General features: G+C 34.8%; 1 protein-coding gene across 1 annotated transcript in view; it reads right to left on the bottom strand.

Moving 5' to 3' along the window:
• Positions 1 to 3191: 3191 nt before the first annotated feature.
• The window catches only part of LOC145243976 (RIB43A-like with coiled-coils protein 2), a 28208-nt gene continuing 13650 nt past the window's right edge, over positions 3192 to 17749 (bottom strand). Inside the window, exons 3-5 of the mRNA XM_080107111.1 lie at positions 12947 to 13410; positions 7082 to 7309; positions 3192 to 3679 (exon numbers count right to left, since the gene is read on the bottom strand). Coding sequence (XP_079963237.1) covers positions 3431 to 3679; positions 7082 to 7309; positions 12947 to 13410 — 941 coding nt within the window. The 3' untranslated portion in view covers positions 3192 to 3430. The remainder of the gene's footprint in view (positions 3680 to 7081; positions 7310 to 12946; positions 13411 to 17749) is intronic.

Genomic DNA, 17749 nt, shown 5'->3' with positions numbered 1-17749 from the left:
TCAATGCACAGTTAGGGATTAAAAAAGGGATTAATCACCACAATATCACACTTTAGAATTTTGTCATAAAGCACTCATTCTAAGTCAACGGGTTATACTTTTCACCTGTTTTTAACAGGCCAAAAAGTATGTATATAATATTTCATTGCTTTTTGTAACATTATGAGACTATACCTGTTAATTTTTTTTTTCAATGCTGTAAATGTCAATTATGTGTACAAGTCCTTAACGACTGCATAAAATCATATTGCATATAATGTTTGTTTGTTTTTTCGATATTAATATAATGTTTATTTATTGGTTTTTCCCTTATTTTCTTTTTTTTGTTGTTGGACATGTATTATTTTATCATTTATCAATCACAACACCTGATTTTCAGGAATATTGGAAAAATAAAATAAATTGGCCAAATTTTTTTTAATTGTTTTCAATATTATATATGTATAAAAATTTGGGTTCAATATAAAAATTCATTATTTTGTAAACCCAACATCCAATCCCCATTTTCCGGAACTTATCACAACTCCCCACTTAGAATGCTCCCTATAAACCCGGCCCATAATTAATAGTAGACCCTTATGTCTCAGAGATAATGTGACTTTTTTTAGGTAAATACAAGGAAAAAAATAACGTTTTTAAAAAGTCTAAGTCAATCATCATCATCATAAGCTTAATGCCTGTTTTACATCTACTGACACATCGCTGTTATTTATATTCTTTCGGTTGCTATTTTTATTGTGTTATTTATATTCTTTCGGTTGCTATTTTCATTGTGTTATTTATATTCTTTCGGTTGCTATTTTCATTGTTATTTTCACAACATTTCGGTCAGTGTAACCTCTAATCTTTTTCAGCTACATCTTGTCAAACTTTAGAATCTGCACAGAATTACAGACAGAACCCTTTATTTAATCCACAAGGGCAGGAGAGGGGGGGTTGCATGCTCTTGTTCCATCCGCCATGACCAGATAGAAGTCCTAAGTAATTCATAATTGTATTTTGAGAATTGGCTGCACTGAACCGAATACAATTTCTAATTACTTAGGACTTCTACCCGCTGCCACCCTCAATTATCATTGAAAGGTGTATCTTTTTGCCATCTTTGAAAAATAACATTTTGTCATTCTTCCAACCAATCTGGATTCTTTGACCAATATCAAACACACAACTGACCGAGCTTTGACCAGCAAGGTGAGCTGATGTCACCCGGGATATGAAATAGTGTTATAATATGTTGACATGTGTTGGACAACTTTAGAAATTTATTTCCAAACTAACCTACCTCTGACCAGCTCTTCACTATCCTTCTTTCTCTGAAATCCATGCTTATTACTTCCTTCCATGCTTTCGTTGAACTTCTATTAACTGACTTTGCTACCTGATCTGTTTTACACCTAGTATCCCAAGGACTCTCATCCATCTTTTTTCAATGTGACTAAACTAATGAAGTCTCCTATTTTGCACACATCTTCCTCTGAGGTCATCAGATACCCTCCTTCACCCCATTTTTCTTTGATCCTGTCTAGAATTCAGACCATTTAAAGATTGACCTGTTTGTTTTTGGCCCCCATCAAGCCAGAAAACAGTGGGCAGTTTACCATCTAATGAGGGTTGGAAGGGTCTTACTAACACTTTTTGTTTATTTATTTTTTTTTTTTTTACCCCATTTCTTTACCAATGAAATATTCATCAAACAATTTAACAAAATTTAATTTTTACATTTAATATAATATAATATATATATGTGTGTGTGTGTGTGTATGTATATATATATATATATATATATATATATATATATATATATAATATATACACACACACACACACACACACACATCTTATTAGGTATTATGGTGAATGAGACCTCTAGCTAGGATTAGCATAGACTACACAAAGGTACAGTGACGAGGATGACCAAAGACCCCGCTCCCCAATTTTTGAGTGGCTTTGTGCCTGATTTTTTTTATTTTGATTTCATTTTTAAAAATTTTCGACAACATAAAAAATATATACCTCGAAAGTTTTGCTGGAACTTTTCTGATGCTGCATCACCTCTTACCCAGCTACTGTCTAGAAAGTCCAAATTTACTTGGACCCCTTCTTGCCAAAAATCTTTTAAACACATAAGATCACTGTTATGCTCTGATCCTGTGCTGAGAACTTATGACTTTTAACAACCTTTCTGGTTAGCTGTCGATGCAAATGACCACGGCATTGCTTCAGTCCAACTTAAAACCAATCTGATTGGTATTGAGCACTCTGTCGGTTATTTCTCTCAGAAATTCAATGCATGTCAAAAGAACTACTCTACTATAGAGAAGGAAACCTTAACCCTCATCCTTAGTCTACAGCACTTCAAAGTATATGTATCATCGTCAAGTCAACCCACCATTATCTACACTGACCACAACCCTCACGGTTTTCTAGATTGAATGAAGAAGCAAAACAGAATACTGTTAAGTTGAAGTCTATCCTACAGGAATACTATCTTGATAGCTGACATATTCGAGGCACTGACAACGTGTGTGCTGATGTCTAATCTTGTGACTTATATGACAAATAGTAGTAGAACTATAAGAATGAAAGTATTAAACCATTCCTCATTATTCTAAAATTATTTTTATTTACTCGGCAAAATTACTTGACTAGACTCTTTCACAGTGATCAGTTGGTTGAACTGATCTGGAAGAGAAAAGAAAAAGAAACGTCAGCAAACACAAGGATAAGGGCCTTAAAATCATAAAAACTACTTGTTGACAACAATTTTAAACATGATATTCATTCAGAACAGCCACATACTACAAAAATACACTTTTACAAGGTAAGTCTTTAGTTGGTACTCTAATACACTTTTACCCAAAATTTGTTTTTAATAAAACATCATCTCAGGAGTGCAAAATTATCAACCCCATGAGATGGCCCTATTTGCTCCAGCTGATCCTGATATGCATTGCGATATAAGCTACTGTTTTCACTTGGTAAAAATAAAATGATAACCACCGTCTTTGAATCGATTGTTTGCATTTTTCATCTCTTTTTTTCTATTGCTATTACTTCTTTGCTTTTGTGTCTATTTTTACCACCTGTACGATCAATTGGTACCTTCTCACCTTTCGGCCCTCTTCAACGGTATCAAGCGATATCTCATCTGTACTTTTACTTAACAATAATAATAATATGAACAAGTGAAATTGAGCAGAAGTAACTAAATACTTTAATTTTTAAGCAAATTAATTAAAAGTTTTGTCTCATAATTTTGCTTATTTGGCCTGGGTTATAATTAGTAGTTCATAATAATAAAAATCCGTCATGTTTGAATGAATGTTATTTTTTTATAATCAGTTTCCTCTTATACTGAAAAAAGTGAAAAGCGACAAACAGTGAATTTAAAAATGAATACACTAGATGACGTTCATATAGAAGGCGGTAGTTAGCGGGTGGTGGTGTTGAACTGTGTGAAAAAAGCAGCAGTTGGCCTGTTTGTGTAGACTTCATGGTTCAAAAAGTTTTGGTATGCTTTTTGCTCTTGTGCAAGCCGCCTGTTCTCATCAGACAGGCTCTTCAGGCTGTTCTGCTTGTACCGACCAAATTGCCGCTCAATCAACATGCCTGACTTGGCCTGACTGAGTCTTTGCTTGTCCCATTTGTTATTCAGTTCCTTCTCTTCTTTACGTTTTTTCTGAAAAAAGAAAAAATATAAAAATGTAATAATACACAAGTTTGATATTTGATCTGAAGAAATATACATTGTTCAGAAGAAAATCTTCCAATAATTAAAGTGACAGTGAACCTTAAACACATTTATTGCCCTTGCTATTCTCACACTTTTCATATTGTACATGTTGAAACCAAATATAGCCTGTGCATAGAATATGATCAAAATAATGTTATAACTTTATCTAGCAAAGTTGACCTAGATCAACTCTGAAACTTTGATAATATAATTATGTAATTTTCAATTGCAATAGAACTATAACTAAATTTAAGACAATGTTGCTTTAATCTCTAATTATAAAATTATTGGATGTAAATAGCTTTAAAAACTTTCAATCTTTTGATACTTGAGGATTTGTAAACAATATAAAACAAGAAATGACTTTTTATTCAACAATTTAAATGATTTCAAATTCCTTTCAAATTTCAAAGAGTCATCAATTAATTCATTTTTTTTCAAAAACTATTAAAAAAAGATTAAAATAACTTACTTGTTTACAAATAAATTAAAATGCATTCTGATGGATTTACTTTCGTAATTAAATATGTCTTTTGAATAAAATTTTTAAAGATTTCATTGATTTCATTTTTATTTGAGTGCATTTTTGATTTCTATAAATATTCGATTAATAGCAAATAAAAGAAAAAACCATTCAATGCGTGATAATCAAAATGACATTACAAGAAAAGTACTTTTTGTTGTTTTATTTTAATTAGAAGTTGAAATGGAATTATTGATTAAAATAAGAGATATCTAAAGAAGCATCGCCATCATCATCAGTTTAATATATATGCTACTCTTCTGATGAGAAGCATCAGGCTTCGAAATACCATGGTATAAAAAGTTCTCACTTACCGAATACCCCTAATTGATGTATACCTGTATCAAATAAATGAATAAATCTATATATTCTCTTTATTTTGAGTTATATATGTGTGTGTGTATATCCATGATTGTCTAGTGTTGTGATTCTATATGTGTGCATATATGTGTCAGTTTGTATTATTGTAATGTTCTTTTCCTGCATGTATAATGTTCATTGAGCTATATCCAATTACAGAAATAGTTCATGAACGGACAATAACATCACATGGGACTGTTTTTTAAATAAAAGGACGAATAACATTTTCTTGTGGGGAGGCACATCAGATAAAGGCACACACTTTTTTCCATTTCTTTTCTTCTATTTCATAGTTCGACCATAGTTGCCATATTGCAAAACTAATTCTTCCTCCAAAAGAAAACGCTATAACACAAACTTATACTTCTTTATATTAACAATTATCCACGTTCCTGGATCTCCCCTAGAGTTTTAACCCATTTCTCTAGAGGCTTACATTGTCCCTAGTTAGTCAGTCAAAATGCTTTCACAACTGACGGCCAATCTCAAACTCCGTGGCAATCTAACTTAATCTCTCTGACTCCTCTCCCTGACTGGTCTCTCTTTCAACTAAATAACGTGTGTGTGTGTGTGTATGTATATATATATATATATATATATATATATATATATATATATATATAGCCAGTAGAGTTTAAGTTTCCGAAAAGTACATCCAATGAAACAACATGTGTCTACCAAAGAGTGCTCAATGAGTGAACAGAGCAGGTATATTAAATTTATTTATACAAACATTAATGGCTACATATGTGCATACATGTTTCTGTAATCACCCGCGTTGGGGGACTACGTCTTCAGGCCAAGAATTACCGTCGAGAACTGATATTTCAAACAAGAACATTTTCCTATTTCGTTTATAAAGTTAGAATGTAACCTGGGTGGGAGTCATAAGCGGGGAGAGGACAAGTGAGGTCTTTGAAGATAATAAACATCTTCTTTTTCATTTCCCTTTCTTTTTATCCATTCCATCTTTTGGTTTTTATGGCATAAGGTACTTGAGAATAGTCTTATATATATATATATATATATATATATATATATATATATATATATATATATATATATATAAAAGACTATCCCTTAACTAATGTCACAGGTTAACCTTATTTTTATTCTGATTTAACTTTTGTTTTGCTAAACCAAAATTTCAATCTTCATTATCTAAATAAACTCTGTAACAATGGATTGTTTAAAATATCTATTTGGCTTAAATGTTATTGTTTATTTTGCTGAAACTAAACTTCAACTGCCATTGTTGTAAATAATTTTTCTAATCGTTTTATTTCTTCCAACATTCCTTTTTGCGATTGAGACTCTCTCTATTGAATATTTCCAATTTCATAATGCTGACAATCATAGCCACGTTTGCTCCAATTAGATCATCCAGCATTTTCTGAGATACCAATAGTCAATAATGTGTATGCAGTGTGATATTGTATGGAAGTGAAACCTGATATATGAGGACATGCGTTGCATGGATAGAAATGATATGAGAATGATCCAATATGAGTCTTATAGAAAAGTTCAGATCTAATGAGCTCAAGGGAAAATCAAGTCTGAACAGTCTAGATTGATGTGTACAGAACAAGACACTTTATTGGTATGGCCACAGTGAAAGAATGGATGAGAATGCTTGGGTTAACAGATATAGAATATAATTGAGGTAGCAGAGTAAGTCCACAAAGGAAGGTCAAGGAAAACATGAGAGGAAGTAATATGAATGGGCTTGAGAAAAAAACGGGACAAATAAAGACTTGGACAAAGATAAGTCACTTTAAAGTTAATTTCTAAATGCTGTCTAACACATGCCAGCATGTAAAATGGATGTTAAATCACCACTGTTGATGATGATTTGATTTTATTCATCTACTAGCGGACAGTGGGGGGTGACTTTGCCCGGTCATAAAATATGTTTAATAGGATATTTTAATTCATTCAGATTTCATATATATTATTATAGTCGTGATTTAAAAAAAAAAAAAAAAAAAAAAAAAAAAAAAGGGGTGCCATCAGCTAGAATCAAAATCAAAAGCAAAACTGTAGCATTCAAAGCTGATGACGTTACCACTATACCAACGTTACACGCATATGAACTCATTAAAAATAAACTAAGATGAATGTACAAAATGTATAACGACTTTTTTTTTTTTCAATTTTGATTCATTTTTGACCCCTTAAAAATTATTTGAACCGACTAAAGACCCATAAAAGTATGATCCATAAAAAAATCAATCATTTGAGACCCCTAGCTCCGCTCTGTGACTTTTAGTTTCGGACGAGATAGAGTTTGAAAATATGGAGACAAACAGACATATAGCCTTTTATATACTAGATTTACAAATTTTTTTTCATTTATTATTTTGTGCATGCTAGTGTTTGACCTGATGGCATGATAGATAAACAAAAGGAAATGTGAGGAAAAAACCTGATGTGAAAGTTACCGAATCCTTACAGTTTGTACTGACCTCATTTTCCAAGCGTTGTTCCTCTTGTTTCTTTAAGATGTCACTTTTCTGTTCTGGGTTCATTCCTTTCCATTGGGCCGGAATCACTCGATGAGGACCAAATGCACTTTGTGCAACGGCTGGGTTCTCTGTCAAAATGTCACCATAGATGCAGTTGGCAATTTCAGTGCTGTTATCATCTTCCTCCTGCCTTTTAGCCAATCGTTCTCTGTCCTTTCTCTCTTTGTCCTGTGAACAATTTTTTTTGCAAAATAAAACATTTTTTTATAATACTAGCATCGTTGCCCGGGTGTTTGGAGGTGTATGCTGAGCTCAAAAAGAAAAAAAAAAAAAAGATCATTTTTTTTTAAACTTTGACCCCTATTATGACCCCTTAAAATTTATTGTTTTGGGCTCAGAGTTATTAAGTTAGATCTATGTTCAAGGAACCTATATCTAAAATTTCAAGTGTTTAGACCCAAAATTGTCGGAGGAATTTGGTAGAGTTCTCAAAGATCAAATCGTTGAACTTTGACCCCTTAACAGTCAAATTTCTGACCGAAAACCGATCACATAGATTTTCCCAAATCTCAGTACCCTGTATATCAAATTTCGAGTCTGTAGACTAAAAATTGACAGAGTTATTGCGTAAGGAAATGTACACAGACAGACAGACACACAGACATGTTCACTTTTATAGATATATAGATTTAATATAATCAAACAACGCATTCAATCAAAGCTGCTGCTTAAATTCTCAATATTTCAGATTTTCCAAAGAAATCAAACAGAAACTTTTTTGAAAAGAGAAATTGCTTTTGAAAACAGCTCATATTACAAGTTTTGGACATATTGTTTTCCTCTGTATTAGACTGCAGTAGCACACATACAAAAAAAAAAAAAAAAAACGTTCATTATTTTTAACATTTGGGTGCTTCATGAATCAATGTTTCAGTTTTTGTAAAAATTCTATTTACTTTCATTTTCAAAATTCCATAATTTATTAAAATCCACATAATTTTTAAACAACTTATTTTAACTTATTTATTTTATGAGCATTTACTTATTAATTTTGAAATAAATCGTTTTACATTTTCTTGTCTGTTTTTATAATCATGTCCTCATTTCAAATATTGAATGATTTCTAAAATAGGAGAAGAAGTGCATTCATAAAACACATGTTGCAGTGTGTTGTTATCGCTCCTTTGTTTACATCAGAACAAAACAATCACAAATATGCCTGCGGCAAAGACAGACATGTGACTGACATGTCAGTATCATGCATGCTAAAAATAGCAACAACTTTTATAACAAAAAGAAAAAGATATAAAACTTTTTTTCACAAACTAAACTAAAACAGCCAACTTTAATTTTGAACCACAATTAATATAAATGCAGTCAATAAACACCCAAGAGACTTCAAACTGTAAGAAATCTGGCCTGAAATTAATTATAGCCATTTGTTTATTTATGAAGCCACTTGCTGTAACTGGAACATTTTTTCATAAAGTGAGTGACCTTTCAGCGAAGTGTCCAGAACAGCTTAGGAGCAAGGAGCCTCATAGATTCTGACTTTGACATGCTCTTGTCAACTAAATGAGCCCAGTAGCCAAGGGACGCAGTTGCAGCAGTAGTTCAAACAACCTTTTTCAGGGCTAGCTACCAAATTATTAATGCAATTCAAACCGCCCTTTTTAAAAATGACTCACAAACTACCTAAATGTCATACACACTTCACTCTGCTACTGTCTGCCCTCTGGAGCTCCCCTCTACAGCCAGCGACTCCTCTAGCTTCCAGTGACTCCAGCAGCTCCAACTAACTATTGCAACTTCCAGTGGCCCCTAGCTCACTCCTGCAGCTTCTAGCAACTCCAGCAACCTCCAGCTCATTCCAGCAGCCTCCAGTATTTCCAATGGCTCTTACCATTGGAAGTACTGGAGCCACCAACATGAGCTATCAAAGCCACCAACTCCAATGGTTCTTGACATCTGGTCTCCAGTGATGTCCAGCTACCAGCTACCAGCTCCTGTGCCCACAAACGTCCAGCTACCTGTTCTAGTGCCCACTAATGTTCAGTTAACTATTATAGTGCCCACTGGTGACTAGCTACCAGTTCCAGTTCCCATCAATGTCCAGTACCCTGTCAACGTTCAACAACTCTTTCCAGCATCAGATTCTGCCTATACTACCAAGACCAACCTGAGGCATGTCAGCCTACTTCAGGGACACACAAATTTCCCTATGAGACACTCATTCTTGTTCCCAACGATTCTGATTCACGATTCCCACTACCATATGATTTACCATTTTCTCTGGGTATATAAAACAATATGTATCATATTTAACCGATAATCAGTGTTTGTCAGCTCTTTGCTATTGCCGTTACCTTTTTGCCTCGTGTCTACTTTCTTAGTTGTCTAGTTGATTAGCACCTTCACCTTTTGACTCTCTGCAGCACACACAAATGTCAAAATAGTGAACACACATTTTGTACTACAGTAATCTAATGCAGAGTCAAATAACATGGCTATTTCTCTCTCTCTCTCTCTCTCTCTCTCTCTCTCTCTTTCCCTCTCTCTCCATATATATATGCTTTGTAGTTACATCAAGCTTCATAAATTAAAGGATTAGTATAAATAAAGGGTGAAATATGATAGAATATGCATATTTTCCCCATAAACATATATATATATTCTGAAAATTATATATATATATATATATATATATATATATATATATATATATATATATAGTGTGTAAGGATGTAGTAAAAAGAAATCAATAAAGTGCTCAATCGCAAATACAAATTAGTTAAAAACTATACATTACATAGTCCGAGACGTACCAATGGTTTCATTATGATGGGTCAGCCATTTTTGGCTGAGTTATCCCAACATAAGTCTTCAGCGTCCGTTGGAACAAAAGAAAATACATCGAAGTAAGCAATATTTTTAATGACTTATGGTGGTTTATATTTGTTAAATTTAAACCAATGTTTATGACTGCATGAGGATATAAGCTCTTCTCTTGAATTTAGGAGGGTGGTTCTATTTTTGATATCATCATATTTTAAATCTTTAGGGCCTCATGCATACTAAGTGCACAGAATCTATCTCCTGGTGTATATCCTTTATATGATCCTATTATTTGCCATTTCAAATCGAAGGAAATATTCTTATCATTGAGTCGCCAAATATGTTTAGATAGAGTGGTTTGGTTCAACAGGGAGGGATTTTTAAAAGAGTGCTTGTGGGTTGAAATCCTATGCCTCATAAGTCAATATTAGTTTATCTGATATATTTACCATTATTGTATATTATTTAAATATCTATTTAAGTTTAACCTATACTATATTTATTAATTTCAATAACTAAATAAATTATTAAGATTGCTAACTTCAATAAGTCCCCTTATATTATATAATCTAAAAAGAATAAACGCTAATTATCTCCCTTTGATCATTTAATTAGACAAATAAGATTATCTCCCCTTTTTTAAAAAATCTTTGCTTAATTTTAAATTAGGCGTTTACTAGCATATTCTAACCACTAAAAAATGTTCCATTGGCGTTCAATTTGAAAATTCAACATTTCGTACATTTATAAGCTAAAATCAACATCCAAATGAATGCTTTGATGATAATTATGGTTTTCAAATGGCGAACAATTAAAAGGTATATATATATATATATATATATATATATAATTCTTAGCTTTTATTAAAAAAAACATATTATTATAACCTTATATTTAAACCAAATTCAGATTTATAATTTTATTCTATTTTTTATTCTCAACCCATATTACTTTGTTTATCAACATTAATAAGTAAATATTATCCTTTTTATTTAAATTTTTTCCAGATACATCTGCCTTACTTAAAAAATGCTAGGTTTATTTATGGTGGTGTCTTTTATATATAAAAAAAATCCCACCCAATACTTTTGCTGATGAGGAGACTTTGTTTCAAAAAAAACTATATGTCAAAATTATTGTCCATGACTTAATGTCTATCAATATAAAAACATTGTTTCCGAAACGATCGTACAAATTATTGACTTTGTTATGTTCCTTCTCATGAAACAGATTTTTAATTTTTAATGTGAATTTTAAATTATCAATCACATTACTGAATATTAAAGTAGCTCTAGGATATTTGCCTATCGAGCTTATTATACATCTGCATTACAACGAGCACTGTTCTTTTCTTGTATTTTACTTAAATTAAAATACTTAATTTTACTATCACATTAAAATACACTCTCCTCTTTAGACTACTGTTCTAACCCCCTTTTATATATATATATATATATATATATATATATATACTAGCAAAAGTACTCGTTGTTGACTGGGTTCAAAAACAGCCTACAGAAAATGGACTCTGATTTATGAAAGTATGATAGGTTATGAAAAGGAAGGGTTGTAAAGAGATAGCTTCGAATTTGGGGGTATTAAAACCAAAGCAAAATATGATGAAACTAAAAATAAAATAAATAAACCCCATAATTTATTATACCATACATGTTTACATTGAAACACTTATCACAATATTCTGTGGATCTATATTAAAAAAAACCTTATTAAACTTTGTAACATATTTCCATTCTATGGAGGTCAGGCGCGAACGAACACCCCATAATTTTATTATACCATATTACTTCAAACTGAAACATAATTATCAAAGTATACTTACGCAGATAGATATGAAAAGTCTTTATTAAAGATTGTACCTATTTCCATTCTATGGAGGCCAGGCGCGAACGCAGACCCCACAATTTTATTATACCATCCCTGTTTAAGTTAAAACATAATTATCAAAGTATTATTATGTACATCTATATCAAAAACACTTGTAAACGTTTTTTTTTTAATTTTTAAATTTTTTATTTCCATACTTTGTGGACCAGGTGCGTACGCAGACCCCACAATTTTAATGAATCATCATTATGCCAGATCAAACATACCCATTCCTGTGTCTCGATACATCTTCTATCATTATATGTGATCAGTTTTCTATAGTAGTCAACCATATAGGAGCCTATTCATGACCAGACACACACACAGACGTTCAGCTTTATATTATAGATATATAAATTATTATTATATATATATATATGTATTAATTGATTAAATTCAAGTATAAAACATTCAAACATGAATTAAAAAACAATTGTTTTTCAAAAGTGCTCAATATGCGATCAATGTTTTAACATTTCCATGTTGTCATCTGGACGCCAAACGAATCTCACAGTCAGAAAATAATTTTAAAATAAAATCCTCCTAGAATACAGTTAAAAAACAAAACAAAAAAAAATGGAGAAGTAATAATCACTGCCTCCTATCTTTCCTTCTTCCTTTTGATTTTCAGCTGTATTCTAGATAAAGTGTATCCACATTAATATATATATATATAATGTATATGTATGTATGTATATAATGTATATGTATGTATGTATGTATACTAGAAGAGTACTTGTCCTAAAACAAGTATAATTAATTCCTTGAACAAGACAGTTTTGTACCACTTTTACAAAGATTAAAATCTAGATATAATGCTACTAAACCTAATGTCTGAATTCTAATTTTGATCAAAATTCATTACATTATTTTGATTTTAGAAAATGTTTAAAATCTAAGAGGTTTCCATGAAAATTGATATTCAAAGGATCTTACTTAAGTAGCAAAACCTGTGGAAATTACACAGAATGAGAAATAAGAAGCTTTGTTTATGAAATGTACATTTAGATTTAGGCACAGAAGAGACACATTAATTTTTTTTATTATATTTTTACAGTAAAAAAGGTTTCGTCCACTAAAGAAATAAAAGCGCTTTCCTGTGGGAAACAAAGTAACTAGAAATATTTTTCAAAATCTAAAACTTACCAGTGCCAGGTTGAAATTGCTGGTGTCCTTTTTGATGTTTCGCATGCACTCTTTCTCAGCTTTAGCCAGAGCTAAGGCTTGGTTATCCAATTCCATCCTTTTTAAATCGTGAAGACGATTTGCCTCCTCCAACATTTTCTGAGATCTGTTCTTTTCGTCCATTTGTTGCTGGAGCCATTCGCGCATTTGTTCTTTCTGGAATTCAGTTCTGGCTTTGTTGCTCAAATCTTCGCCAGTAAATTTCTGCAGAGTTGAAACAGTGCATCGTGGGTCATCATCTGTCACCCGGCAAGGTTTGTCCTTCTTTAGGCCGTCCGGATCGTAGAGATCAAATTCACGCCGGCTGAACGGCTGCTGATGGATTTGTCGGAACTCGTTCAGGTTCTTGTTCATCTCTTTGATGTCATTCTTTTGTCTTGCTTCCAGTAATTTGTCAATTTTTGCATTCCTCAATGCATCGGCATCTTTGGGGATATAAGGTAAGAGAAATAAACAAATAAAGAAATAAATTATCTACAAAAAAAGTGGGTTTATTTGCATTGTGGAACAATAAAATTGCCACTCTAGAAAAGACAACATGATTCCATTTCTGCTTGATGAAAACCAGCTTTCTTTTTTGTTGCAGACTATCTACTAGTTGGCCAGTTGTGTATAAATCCCAAGAGTGATAAAGGCCTTCTATCATGTCTGAAAGTGACACAATGTTCAACAAGTGAGATCGGAGATGCGTTGCTGTACAACTCATGCTCTCTACTTATCCAAGTTATGACAACTGGACCATTGCCAGCACCCTCAAAATGCGAATCGAGACAGTTCAACAAACTTTCTAGCCACGGTTATGGCTTTTGGTGTGGTTTCAAGTGAGGGCCACATCATGCCACCTCACATTTTTGAAGTCGGCTTGAAAGTCATCATCAAATGTACCTGGATGTGCTGAAGAGTGTGGTGATTCCCTGCTGGCAAACCCTGGATGTGGTAGCAAGACTTGGTGCCGGCTCACAAGTCCAAAGAGACCCAGGCTTGGCTTCAGAAGGAGTCTACGACTTTGTACTCTATTCTCACTGGCCCCTCCTCCTCCCCCAACCTGAACCCGTTAAACTACTTCGTTTGGTCATACATCAAGAACATCACCAACATCACCTCCCACAACAGCCTGATCACTGCCATCTGCTGAGTATTCACTGAGCTCCCGCCGGCGCTTGTGGAAAAGACATGCTCCCAGTTCCGGACCCATATTGAGGCGGTGATTGAGGCTGAATAGATGTCAACTCTACTACATAATCAAGTTACCTGAATTGATTTTTTCAATAAAAGTTTTAAAATAAAGCTGCAACATTGTTTTCTTTAGGGGGACAAATTTATCATTCCAACCTGTAGTTCTCTCCCACTACAAGAACTTAGACACCATGGTCAGAAAGTGGGATTGAGAAATCAGTACCCCCTAAGGAGGAGCACTCTGACTTGCAAAAAGGTGCCTGGGCAGTCTCGTCAGCATTCCTTGGTAAGAGCGTCTCAGGCGATTAGCAATAAACTAACCCCTTCTTAAAGAGAGAAGGCAAAACCTAGGTGGGTGGACCTCCTAGAACTATAAGAACTAAACACACACTGAAAAATCAACAGGGACCGAATCATCACAGGAATGGTCTAATCTCTGTGGATTCTGGTGGTTGAGGATATAAATAAAACTGGGAATCATGGTTCTGAGTAGAATTTTGGGTTATAATCAAGATTGCCTGCTCTTTCTGAATTTCGGTTTCTTATCTACAGATGGGATAACAATAACAAGCAAGATATTGTCTCATCTGATTAATGGTTATCGTGCTTCTCAAATAATGTCACCCCCCCACCCCCGCTACCCATGTTAAAAATGGTTTTCTTGTCTGCTTAACCATATCTAATTATTCAACCAATTATACATGGCATAATCATGTTGACACACCAGTTCTTGTCAGATCACCGAAGTTAAGCAATGTTGAGCCTGGCTAGTATCAGATGAGTGATCATTTGGGAATTCTAGGCACTGTATGTGCTCTCTGCTTATCTTGGCATTGTTTCTAGTCATCTTGAAGCTCCACTTGCCACTGGTATTTAACAACGCAGACTCAGGAGAGGTGTGGTTGGAGATTGCACACCTCTTGCTACAAAAATTCCATGCACAGACACCCTTACAGTGGGTATCCATAGTCTGTTAAGACTGAATGAAGCTACCATCCAACCAAGTGGACAGTCAAAATTGGAAATCAAAGACAACAGACAGTCTTGACTATGTTGTATTTCTGCTTTGTTTAAAAGAATAATGACACTGATATATGAAAATATATCTTTATTGTCTGTAATGGTTATGTATGATTGGTTGTTAGGAGGGAGATGCACGCATTTGAATTCGATTGGTTGATTCTTCTTGAACCCAAATCAACCAACAACGATATCCCTTTTGGTTGTTTTGATATAACCATTTGTGACCACCTGAAATGCGCCTTTAGAATGGTATAATCACTGTAACCACATCCCAAGCGCGTTTTGTTCAGCCATTGTCGTTTCATTGAATTAACTTAACTTCAATGTGTAACCTTTTGTCCAAAAACATCATACATTTAACTTATCTTCTTTTTGACAATCAATCAATGTTGTTGCTTCTTCACAGCAGATGCCTCGAAGCCTGCTGATTTTCACCTATCTTATCAGTGTGAATATACAAATCAGTTTCCAAGTAAATTGCAGCAGAAGACATCTCTCTTACCCTGTTCTCATCCTGCACCAGAATCGAGTAGGCGAGATGGAACTGCAGGATGCCACATTCTACTTATGATAAAAGCCAGCTGACCTAGCAACTCTCTTTATGTTCCAGTGTTCCCGTCAAATAAAGTTATTTTTAATGTTTTTCATGGAAGATAGTAATGCTTTTCCTTTGTAATATTCAATTTTTCAGTCAAATGCACACAGACATGGCTAATATTACCCAGTGGTTTTCTTCATCTTAACTGTCTTCCAGACCAATCAAATCATCTCCATATCAAAAATATCAAATCTTGATTAGATAAGAATCATCTATATATATAAAAGGAAAAATGTATGTGTGTATGTATGTTCGCTTTTCTTTCAGAGAAGCGCTTGCTCGCTTCACAACTTCTTAAAACTTTTTATATCATCTATAAATTGTAATATCTCAGAGTTACCCATGGAGCTCGCCTATCTATTTAATTTTATTGACTTTCAAACGTTAATTATTCCACATTTCCCGCATCGGCACGCGTTACATTCGGTTTTTGGTATAAAAAAAAGCGAAACTCGACTCTAATCACAGGCTGAAAGCCACTTGCCCGCGCGCCCTCCGGGGCCCGGGTGACATGATCAAAGTGTAGTATCTGTTCCGGAAGAGATGCTGCAAGCTATGACTAGCTAGGACTAGCTATGACTAGCAAAGACCAGATGTGGGGGCAACCCCACATGCTTGACCTTTAACCAGCTCCCATTTCCCTCCTCTCGGGAGCTGGTCCCCATTTTCCCTTCCCCTTCCCTTGACTCCTCACATTAAAAATTGGCCTTGTGCCTAATTTGCTCGGTGGGGGAGCAAATAAATACAACAGGCTGAAAGCCACTTGCCCGCGCGCCCTCCGAGGCCCGGGTGACATGATCAAAGTGTAGTATCTGTTCCGACAGATACTGCAAGCTATGACTAGCTAGGACTAGCAAAGACCAGATGTGGGGGCAACCCCACATGCTTGACCTTTAACCAGCTCCCATTTCCCTCCTCTCGGGAGCTGGTCCCCATTTTCCCTTCCCCTTCCCTTGACTCCTCACATAAAAAATTGGCCTTGTGCCTAATTTGCTCGGTGGGGGAGCAAATAAATACAACAGGCTGAAAGCCACTTGCCCGCGCGCCCTCCGGGGCCCGGGTGACATGATCAAAGTGTAGTATCTGTTCCGACAGATGCTGCAAGCTATGACTAGCTAGGACTAGCTATGACTAGCAAAGACCAGATGTGGGGCAGATGTGGGGGCAACCCCACATGCTTGACCTTTAACCAGCTCCCATTTCCCTCCTCTCGGGAGTTGTCCCCATTTTCCCTTCCCCTTCCCTTGACTCCTCACATTAAAAATTGGCCTTGTGCCTAATTTGCTCGGTGGGGGAGCAAATAAATACAACAGGCTGAAAGCCACTTGCCCGCGCGCCCTCCGGGGCCCGGGTGACAAGATCAAAGTGTAGTATCTGTTCTGGCAGATACTGCAAGCTATGACTAGCAAAGACCAGATGTGGGGGAACCCCACATGCCTGACCTTTAACCAGCTCCCATTTCCCACCTCTCGGGAGCTGGTCCCCTTTTCCCTTCCCCCTCCCTTCACTCCTCACATTAAAAATCGGCCTTGTGCCTAATTTGCTCGGTGGGGGAGCAAATAAATACTACAGGCCGAAAGCCAGTTGCCTCAAGAGAACTAATTAACGTTTGTTCAATGTTGCTTTCATTTCTCTCCTCCTTATAAACAGGGAGCGGGTTTTTAAAAACAAACAAACCGATTTATTCACCTCATTCAAAACTGTCCCACATAAAATCGTAACTGCTGAATACCTATCGCCGTCACGTCAATCAAAAACGCGCACCTGTTTGTTTTTTTAACACTTTACTATTTTCCAACTGCGCGTCGTCAACGCTTCGGTTTTTTTTCGCATACCCCAAAAAACACCCGGGCAACGCCGGTACGCCTCGCTAGTCTATTATATAAAAGCTAAAATGCGTGTGTTTGCGTGTGTATGTGCGCATTATTTTGTATGTCCGCCAAAGGCTTTTTTTCGGGGATGTTCGG

The sequence above is a fragment of the Euprymna scolopes genome, chromosome 22 (genome assembly GCF_053919585.1).
Source record: "Euprymna scolopes isolate OS-2025 chromosome 22, ASM5391958v1, whole genome shotgun sequence".
Classification (NCBI taxonomy): Eukaryota; Metazoa; Mollusca; class Cephalopoda; order Sepiida; family Sepiolidae; genus Euprymna; species Euprymna scolopes.
The sequence above is the reverse complement of the archived record's forward strand: the minus strand, read 5'-3'. Positions and strand labels throughout refer to the sequence as shown.